Below are 11266 nucleotides of genomic sequence, written 5' to 3'. Positions count from 1 at the left end.
TAATAATAATAATAATAAATATTTAAATTAAATATAAGATGGAAATAGCAACAGACGTCAAGGTTATCATGGATGCGAAGTGCATATTAAAATTGTAATACCATTCGTATTACATTGAAATATATGATGGATACGAAGCGTATTAGGATGCATATTTGATCCATAATGGCGGGTAAGGTGGTTAAAGCAGAGCTTTAACAGAAAAGTATATTAAGCTCCGATATTAGGTTTCCCATCCTGTAATGAAATCAATGAGGATATGCCTGAAAGTAATAATTAACTTAAGTCACTATGGATTGATGAGTGACTGCATAGCTTATATAGAGCCTGTCGTATATTTTTAAGCATATCCGTTTCAAAAAGAACGGCAAACTTAGACTAAATAAACGTTACAAAGCTCTATTTTCTTGGTATAGTGAATTCTTCTTGCACATCAAAAATGTTTTTTTCTTTGTAAACAAAAACATTTTCCTGAGGTAAGCGTATCCATCTGGAAAGACAAAACTTGCATATTATAAAAGAAACAACTTCCCAAATAAACATTACAATGTAATCTATCTTAGCGTCATTGGAATTTCTAACATTATCACACACTAGTCCTTACCAAAACAAGTCAACTCTGAGAAAGATTTTATCGCTTTCTCAATAAACATTCGCAACATTACAAGCTCAGATTCGTGTATGTTTCTTATCTTTCATCATGATGTATATTGTTGCGATATCAACCAGTACACAAAGCGAAAGCACGCATTTCTAAGTAATGTGAAACAGCGCCACCTTCTTTATGTAGTAGTAACAAGAATATAACTTAATAAGCATGCTCTTTTTTTTTTTTTTTTTCTCTCAGTTCGAATTCTGGGTGTCTGTGAGAAACTGTCGATAATGAATAATGCCTGGTTGTAACGAACGGGATGTTCTTATGGACAACAAAGACAGGTAAGTTATATAAGAGAACAAGATGCTCTGTTTTTGTCTATATTTTGAATTATTTTTGAAGTGCATGACAAGTGTCTTTTTAATGGTAGAAATATTTCGTCATTTATTTATATCTGGAAAAAAAAAGTAGAGAAAGATCGAAGTCAAATCTTCCCAAATAAAGTCGGAGACTTCGTTATGATCGGCCAAATGGGAAGAGGATATTTTCAAATGACAATACATTCACTGTTATTTGAAAATATTTATAGGAATTAAATCTTACTCACTCATTTACTGCTATTGTTCTTGTATTTTAAATTGAGATTTAAAATACAAGAACTTAATCACAAGTAAGACAAGCCATATAGTACTGATTTAACAGAAACTGGTAAATACAATGTACGTACAAGCAGAACTGTTGGCATGGTATCGATCATTTCTGTACTAGCCTACACGCAAGTCTAAATAAACAGAATAGAATAGAGTGTTTATGTGAAGATAACTGTAGGACATAATGTGTGTTAATTAAGTTCGTTTCTGGATGACAATGCATTTTTAATAGAAAAACTGAATACTACTTTATAGTATGGTACCGAAAATCATGATGCAACTAAAATGTTTACAATGTAAAAGAAAAAGCTAAGCAGATCAGGTGAATGAGGGCAGTCATGCAGTGAGAAAAGTAGGGGATTGATCACTCTGGCTTCCAGGAGATTTTCTCGAAGAACCTCCTGTATGGATCGACTGATGTGTGGAAGGGCCCTGTCCTGCGTGAAAATTATTGAATCCATGTATAGGCGCTGCTGTAGTTGTGGTACAACAATTTTATTAACCATCGGCAGTAACTGAGCAACTCACAGGATGATCCATCCGACTGGCGAATATCCTCAAAAAATAATGGCCCAATAATAAATGAAGCTGTAAACACGCACCAGACGGTAACTTTAAGTGAATGCAAAGGGATTTGTTGGATTTTGCCTGGTTTTGCGAAGCCCATACCAGGCAACCATGGGTATTCACAGCTCCATTCAGATGAAAGTGAGCTTTGTCTCCCATAAAATCATCCACTGTCATACAGAGTCCAACTCTACTCGAGCAAGGAGTGTTAAAGCGAATGTCACTCGACTTTCAAAGTCCTGCGAGTGCAACTCATGTGTCAGGGTTATCCTGAATGGGTAGAAATGCAGAAATTTCCGTAGAATTTTCCAGACAGTTGTGCAAGGCACATCCATGTGTCTTCATACAGCACTTACGCTGCAGAAACTAACGCTCTTATTCATGATCTGCTTCACAACGGCAGTGGCAACTTCATTCATTTGTGAACTGACTGGTTTGTGACCACTACGAATTCTAATTCCCAACGATCCTGTTTCTTCAAAACCAGTAATCATTCTTCGGAGAGCATATTCAGATAGTGGACCTCGTCGGCATTTGTTCAGGCGACGAAATTCGCGCAGGTCAGCAACAGCATTGCAATTGTTTTGGTAGTATAGCTACACGAGCAAAGCACTTTGGGGCAAGGTTAATGCCATAACTGTGGACGGTATTAACAACAGAATGAAAGGAAAAATCCCATGTCCATCTTTTTAAACCCCACTGGCACCTGCCGAGTTGCGTGATATACAAATTCCATGCATTGGTGTTTACAAGGCCCCCTAATGCTGAATTTTGGAACTATTTTCTTTTCTCATATGTCGCTTCCGCGTGACGTACAATGTATTCCTACAGTTTCGCAGCATCTGGATCACTGGGTGGCGTGCCAAAAGACCTTAAACAGGGATACCTTAATTTTAATAATCCTGTATATTATTTTTTTATAATCTTTTTCTTGTAAAGTGTGTGATTTCTGACTGATTTGCCTGTACGCAGGATGAAAAACCAGAGGTTTCCTCGAGTACTTCGTCTGGCATTTAGAGAACAATCCTGATTACTATATACGTATGGGATCAGCTTATCTACCATAACTGAAAAAGTTCATATAAAAATTCCTCTTATGAAGACGAGAATCGAACTCAGTCCTTTTCCAACCTAAGGATGCAATGCCTAGCTTCCATCTGCGCTACACAGGCACTTATTCATGCATATTCCTAAGTGACACCCTCCCGTCTTGGAAAGAGTGAAGCCTTTATCAGCCCTTACTATTTTTTATTGGTTGTTTTTCAGCATTACTAAAAAGCAACGTAAAATAAAGCGATTAGCACTTCATATATATTTATATATAGTATATATAAACACACACACACACACACACACACACACACACACACACACACACACACACACACACACACACACACACACACACACACACACACACACACACACACACACACACACACACACACACACACACACACACACACACACACACACACACACACACACACACACACACAAATAAGTGTGCGTGTAATAACGAAATCATACTTAAAAGAGATAGAACACGATATAATTTTGTTGTTAATTTTTATCAAGGAACTATTTGTATATATGTCAACTCGACAAATACCCTCGTCCACTCGCTCGTGGAGAGTAGAATTTGTCAGCTGACGTGTAGCAGTAGATTTGGACAAAATAGAATATTTTGTACATAACAAAAAATAACTTTCTAACCAAAATATTTTTTAACTGTAAGAAAACACAGAAGAATATAATATAAACGGCCGTTCTAGTAACGAAAATTCTGAAGGAACGAACAAAATTTATTTAATACAATACGAGGGTGGTCTGAAAAATTCTCGGCCTAACAATGAAAAAACGAATTTATAATTTCAAAATTATTTTTATTTTTCGACATAATCTCCCTTAAAACTAATATATTTATTCCAGCGATCCTCCTGCGTCATTATCCCGTCTCCCTGTAGTGGTTCTCAGTAAGATCTGCAAAATACCCTTCTACAGCTGCAATCACTCTTGATTCGAAGAAAAACGCTGCCCAGCGAGGAAGAGTTTTAGTTTCGGGAAGAGATAGAAGTCAGAGGGAGTCAAATCTGGGGAATAGGGTGGATGTTCCAACAATTCATAGTGCAGACCCCTTAATTTTCCCATTGCCAAAACACCTTTGTGGGCAGGTGCATTGTCTTGATGAAAGATGATTTTTTTCTTCTGCAAACCGGGTCTTTTCTTCCGAATTATTCGTCTAGTCTGGTTAAAAGATCGGAATAATCTTCCCCGGTTATTGTTTTACCCTTTTCAAGATAATTAATAAACAAAATACCTTTAGTATCCCAAAACACCGATGTCATGACCTTTCCTGCTGATGGAACCGACTTTGTCTTCTTTGGCACTGAACAACTGGCTTCTGTCTGCGGTTTTGACTTCTGTTTGGATTCTGGTGTGTAATGATGAATCCAAGTCTCATCCATAGTAATAAATCGACGCATAAAATCAGTTTTATTCTTGTTAAAACGCTCGAAGCACTGTTCAGAGATTTTCATGCGAGTGCGTTTTTGATCTGCTGTGAGCAAGCGCGCACCCATCTTGCGCAAAGCTTTTTCATTTGCAATTCTTCTTGCAAAATATATCCTACACGTTCTTTTGAAATGCCTATGGTCTCAGCAATTTCAAGCACTTTGACTCGCCGGTCATCCAATACCATATCGTGCACTTGATCAATGATTTCTGGTGTTGTTACACTTTTTGGACTTCCTTCACGTGGATCATCTTCAAAGCTGGTACTGCCACGTTTAAATTCGGAAGCCCATTTCTTAATTGTCTAAAACGAAGGAGGAGAGTGTCCATAAACTTTTATGAACTTCGAATGAATTTTTTTTGGCATTAAACCTTTTTTTACAAAGAATTTTATAACCTCACGATACTCAATTTTATTCATTTCACGGGAGACAGACAACGCTTTTGCTTCAGACAGCTGTAGAAAACAAACTGCTTAATAGAATGATTTGCAGTTTAACATGGATGCTTATGACGGATGTACGAACTTAGAAAAAAAAAATCTTGCCGATAGTGTTGCCATCTATGGTCGAGGCCGAGAACGTTTCAGACCCTCGTCATACAATACTTATTGTATGACGAAATCAATACAAATATTGATTTCTGTACAAAACTTGTACAGAAATCAATATCCAATGCATAATAGCGCCGTGCACAAAAATATAGGCACGAACAATAGATAAGGCAATTAATCAAACAAATTATATCCTCCAAAAAGTCCGTATTTGGAATGATAATTTATCCAGTCATACATAAAGAGAGAAAGAGAGAGACAGAATCTGTAGTAATTCGCGGAGAGAAAAAAAGACTACTCATGAATTTTTTTTTGCAATGTGGTTCGTGCAATTGGGTCTGAAGTGCCATTAGAGTTCAATATGTTATTACTACTTACTTATCCTCTTCGTGCCTTCTCATAGTTCATGAGATCGAGATTCTTCCAGATACCTCTGTCCTGAGCCACCAGTTCAGCTTCTCTCCAGCTCTTCCAATCAACTATTCTTCTTTCCTTTTCTGCCATTCTCTGGCAAGTTAGTTCTAGGTCTTCCCTTTTTCAGTTTTCCTTCTGGGATTTATGTCAAATCCCATCTAATTCATCGGTAATGCTTTTTTGCTCAGTCAGCTTATATAAGTAATCTTTTGTTATACGTTTGAGCCAAAATATTTTTAACATTTTACGTAGGCATTTTGTTTGAAAACTATTTAATTTAGCTTCCTGTTCTTCTTCTTCTTCTTCTTTTTTTTTTTTGCCAGTTTCAATGTCTTTAGTTCATATACATTTTACATACATAAGATTTACATGTATTTATTATTTAATTTTCTGAAAGCAATGTTAGCTTTTGCCAGTCTTTACATTATATCTCTATCAGTTCCACCTTCAGTATCTACATTTGCTCCCAAGTATGTAAAATGTTTAACTTCCTCTATAGCACGGGTGGGGAACGTCCGTCCCGCGGGCCGTATAAGGCTCTTGAAATCATTTGGTCTGGCCCTGCCAAGGCAACCAAAGGCGGGATTCGAAATTCAATAAATCTAGGAGTTTTTTTCATAGCAACATAAATTTATATTATGTGAATCATAATAATGACGTAAATTTTGAGGCACAAGCAAGGAATGTCCCTATATCTAAACGTTTACTCCTAAAATTATCCTTGATTGCAATATGAATTTAGGTTTTACTTTATTATCATGTAATATCGAAGTCATTTTATATGTCTTTATATTTAAATAAGCGTACCCCATCACAGAATTATTCATTTTACAAAATTCCACCAGGAGATCAATACCTTCTTCCTTTTACGTATTAGGCATAGTGGTCTGCTAGGGTTACCTATTAGGTTTCGTGGCTTATTACGAATTCGAAACCGGAAATCCCATGGAACAGGACGGTCAATCCTAATCCAGGAGTACCTTATGTTAATATGAATTTAGGTTTTAGTAATTGTTAATTCATTTAGTATTCAATTTAACGTAACTTCATGTTTCCTACATACAGGGTGTTCCAAAATTCACGCAAGAAGTCATTTTGATAGAAAACACAGGTTTGTAATTAAAAATTGTAATTTCTTATTGATTCATAAAGTATACAGTATAGGGTTATGCATGGAATAGCATGTCGGGTAAATGGCCTCCACGGCTTTGCTGGCACATACGCATTCTTTTGTCGAATTTTTCCATGACCGTTTTGCATAAATGTGGCTGAATTTCGTTGATACAGCGCTCGATTTCCTCCTTCGAGGCGTGGGTGGTCGTGGGCTTGTTGGCATAAACCTTAGACTTCAAAGAACCCCAAAGAAAAAAGTCCAACGGTGTTAAGTCACATGATCTGGGCGGCCAATTCTGATCACCAAAACGGGAAATTACACGACCAGGAAATGACTCATGCAGTAATTGAATTGTTTCTCGGGCTGTATGGCATGTGACACCGTCTTGTTGAAACCACATGTCGTCCACATCCATATCTTGCAATTTAGGCACAAAAAACTGGATTATCATGTCGCAATAGCGAGCACCATTAACTGTTATTGCCTTACCAGCCGCATTTTCGAAGAAGAATGGACCGATGATGCCTCCAGCCCAAAATCCGCACCAAACAGTGACACGTTGTGGATGCATTTGTTTCTCAACAATCACTCGTGGATTTTCTGAACCCGAAATGCGACATTGTCGATTAACGAAGCCATCAAGATGAAAATGAGCTTCATCGCTGAAGATGATTTTGTTCGAAAAATAAGCATCCACTTGTTGTTGTTCCATAATCCATTCAACGAACTCTCTTCGCTGTGTGTGGCCAGTAAGCTTCAGTTCTTGAGTCAATTGAACTTAGTAAGCATAAAGATGCAAATCTTTCGTGAGAATACGCTGTAGAGAGGTTCTCGAAATGTCCAATTCAAGACCACGGTGCCGAATTGATGTTCCTGGACTCTCAGCAACACTCTCACGAACAGCTTCGATGTTTTCTGTTGAACGACTTGTTGAAGGACGGCCAGAGTGTATAAGATCACTAATTGATCCAGTTTCCTTGAATTTTTTAATTAATCTTTTCACAGTTGATGAAGTTAAATCACTATTCCGACCATATTTTGTACGAAAATTGCGAACTGTAGCTACCAAACCTTCGTTATTTTTAAAATATTGCTCAACAATGAAAATGCGTTGTTCTTTCGTGTAGCGCTCCATTTTTAATAACCGTGAACTGCCAGCTGTCACGCTGTCTTTTTTCCTCGTTGGCAACACTTTACCGCACAAATGGCACTAAATTTAAATCTTGCGTGAATTTTGGGACACCCTGTAGAAACAAATATTATTATTGCTATATGCACAATAAATTACTACTGAAAACAATAAATAACACTAACAATCAGTTATCAATAAAAAGTATCTTACAGAAATGCCCCCTCAGTCTCCAAAAGTTAAGCAGGGCTAAAACAGCCTGCTCCCTACAGAGAATAAAAGTCACTGGAGGATTTGTTTAAAACAATATTTTAATTAATTATAAATGTGGTCAAATAATTAATTAAAATATTGTTTTAAACAAATCCTCCAGTGACTTTTATTCTCTGTAGGGAATAGGTCGCACAACATGCGACCTATTCCCTAATAGGTCGCACAAAATAGGTCGCACAACATGTTTAATATCTAAACTTCTTGTAGTGACTTGACCTGTCCTGATTGCATAGATTATGGATAATTAAACTATAAACTTACTAAAGAATGTTTAATAAATGTTGCTCCACTCTACCTATAGATTTCTAATCACTGAACTCATGCGCAGATCATAAAGAGAAATCCAATAAAGTTTGAAAATGCAGGATAACATCAAACCTAACTGCTGTTCAATCTATTGTGTCGTACACGTTATGCTGTATTTGGAACCACAATGTAAACTACACTCAGCTCACACTGTTTAGGTAAGCAGCACAGAACTCTTTACTAGAGTATGTTACTGCATTATTGCAATATTTGTAGCGCGATGAAGTTTAAATGCGCTTTATTAAGTACTTTATGCAAATTATTTCATTTTTATCTGTGATCATCTGAATGATATTTTGATCTGAAAATAACCCAACAAATAGCAAATAACCAAACAAATAGCAGCTCAAACTTTATAAACCATATTATGTCAACGTAGCATTCTCATCTATAATAGGCATACCATTTTTCGTTAAATATTCCTTTATTTTTCTGTCTACAAGATGTCAATGATAAAAAAGATACTTCGTATTTCACACTGCCTCTCAGTAGTCTCAGTACGATAACTCACACCAAGAGTTATTGTACTAAGTTTCATTTCCTAATTCTATTTACTTATTTTTAAGTACACATCCATTAAGATTTAACGCTCTTTGCATTACTGAAGACGACTGTTCGGGTAATGCGGGACTTGCATATTGCAATCCTGCCATGGAAATCCATGTTGTGAGCGTCGGTTCTAAATGTTTATGTGCAGATTCGTGTTCCAGTCGATGCCCGGAATTCGGTTCAACGTGTAGGTCAGCGAATGGTGGATTTTACATGTTATTCTTCGTAGAACCCTATGGTCACGGTGGTGAGCGTGATGGGTAGCACTGCAGGTAGCACTTGCAGTTGACTCCCCCGAGCTTTCATCTCACTATGGTATAGTCCGCCCACAGTATAGAGAGCTGTCGTTGGAAGGCTGCCAAGAAGAATCCATTAATGTTGAAGGGGAGAAAGAAATAAAGCGATGTACGAATTGGTCACCAACACGCGGTCCTGTCAAAATAGTTACCACTTTAAAATCTACAATGATCGTAAAAGAGAAGTTACTTTTCCGACGTGTAATAATAAACACTCATCCCACAATAGGATTGATTACCCTATAATGGGAATGGATTCTCCTTCTTTTGACATGCGCAGAAGTGTCGAAGGGTCTCGAATCTGTGGGCGTACTATATCACTCACTGACTGTTGACATGTGATGGCCTAATTCGTCAACAATTTCCCGAACAGGTAGGCTGCAACATGGCATCCTATCACAAAGCCTCTTTCAAAACGCCCATTTCACCAGGATTCTGTTGCATCATACGTTTGGAAAGAAGTCAACGGACGCCCCTTGGGCAAGATGCATCGTGCGATATAACTATGCTATGTGACTCTGTACGTTGCACTAAAGTAGCGATTTCGCATGACAATCTAGTGGCGTAAGTGTTAAATATTTTGGGTTCTGTCATTGCAGCCCCTGTGATGGTGGGATCTTCTCTTTGTTTCCAGAATATCAGTTTTAACATTTTATTTTGCAAAGACTGTAATCTGTTAAGTTTGTAGTCTGCACAGAATGCGTATGACATGATTGCATATCTTAAAATGTTTTCACATAATGCTTTATAGATTAGTATTTTTGTGTGTGCGTGTGTCGGAGTAATGTCTTTTAATCGATATAGTTTGGTTTATAGTTACTTATAATGTTTCTTTTTCCATGTTTATGTATGGGAGTGATAGATAATTTGTATGGCTATTCCATCTTTGATCAAACATCGAAGTAGAGTCCGAGATAACGTCTTGTTTTAACCTGTGTGATGGTTGTAGTTTTAGGATTGCGTTGTGTATAGGAGAATGGATGTTGGATAGTGAGATATTTAGTTTCTATGAGTAGGGTCTGGAAGTTTTTGAATATCATTAGCTTTGTTTTTCCTGGGTTTATATATAAGCCGTTTTCAGTTAGCCAGTTAGTGATTTGATGGATGTCGTGTTGCATATTTGTGTAAGCGATTTTTGCGTCATTGTTAATGAATACTGTGGACATGTGGTCTGGGTATTGGAAGATTTTACTTTTTAGGGAAAGGTGGCCAATATCATGTGTGTATAGGTTACACGGAATGGGAGATAGAACGGCTCCTTTTGGGAATCCACAGGAATACCGGTACCTCTTTGCTGTGTGCTGATCCTATGCGTGTGATGTGCTTTGTTTTTCATGTATGCTTTGAACCACTGGAGTAAACGATCTATGATTCCGATATGTATTAGTTTGTTCAACAAGGTTTTGTGTTAGTGTGTGAAACGTTTTTGTTAGGTCAATAAAAACGACTAATACTCTTCTGTTTTTATCTAATGCAGCGTTTATTAGGTCTGCAAAATCTTCCAGGAGTGTTGCTGTTGCTTTAAGTTTTAGAAAGCCATATTGTGTTTTTGGAATGATTTGGAATTTTTCAATGTATGTAGAGCGTTTGCAATGCACGATGCGCTCCATGATTTGGTTGATTACAGAGAATGTGGCAATGGGTCTGTAATTACTTATAATGTTTCTTTTTCCATGTTTATATATGGGAGTGATTAATGCAATCTTTAGTACTTCAAGTATGTGCCCAGTTTCGAAGATTTCATTTAACAGTTTTAGTATAACAGGTCATAGATTAGTTGAGTGTTTTTTGATGTCTTTTTGGTCTGATTCCGTCTATTACTAGTCCTCTGTTAGGGTTAATTTGTTGAATTGCAAGTGACACTTCTTTTGTTACTGTGGGGAACTACATCGACTGGGTTGCTTGTGGTCCTATTGGAGAATATTTCTTTGTGTGAGGGGGAGAATATTTCCTATAGTTTTTGGATATCATAAGTACATATATGAAAATAATCAAATACAAATAAGATTAAATCATGAGCTATCATACACGAGAGAGATAAACCATGGAGCCCGACAGGGATTTCCCCTCTCAGCAACTCTTTTTAATATTTACCTAAATGAAATAATAATAAAATGGAATAAAAATTTCCATCAAGGTATTAACTCTCACTCTCTCCTTTGCCGACGACCAAATAATAATTACAAATTCTGAAGATAACTTTCAGAAAGCTATTTTAGATCTAAATGAGATAACCAATGAGATAGTTGGTGTGATAATATCAACAGAAAAATCAAAAACTATGCTTTTAAAGGACAAGATCCAGC

The 11266-nt window shown here is 36.9% G+C and overlaps 1 protein-coding gene across 1 annotated transcript in view; it reads left to right on the top strand.

Moving 5' to 3' along the window:
• The first annotated feature begins 839 nt into the window (after positions 1–839).
• Positions 840–11266, top strand: part of LOC150092595 (ion transport peptide-like) — a 32987-nt gene continuing 22560 nt past the window's right edge. The window contains exon 1 of the mRNA XM_090414820.1: positions 840–936. Within this exon, the coding sequence (XP_090270946.1) occupies positions 912–936 (25 nt within the window). The 5' untranslated portion in view covers positions 840–911. The remainder of the gene's footprint in view (positions 937–11266) is intronic.

This window comes from Typopeltis vanoorti, chromosome 25 (assembly GCF_054136105.1).
Source record: "Typopeltis vanoorti isolate ZY-2024b chromosome 25, IOZ_Tvanoo_1.0, whole genome shotgun sequence".
Lineage (NCBI taxonomy): Eukaryota > Metazoa > Arthropoda > Arachnida > Uropygi > Thelyphonidae > Typopeltis > Typopeltis vanoorti.
Note: the sequence above shows the minus strand (reverse complement) of the source record. Positions and strands in the feature narration are given on the sequence as shown.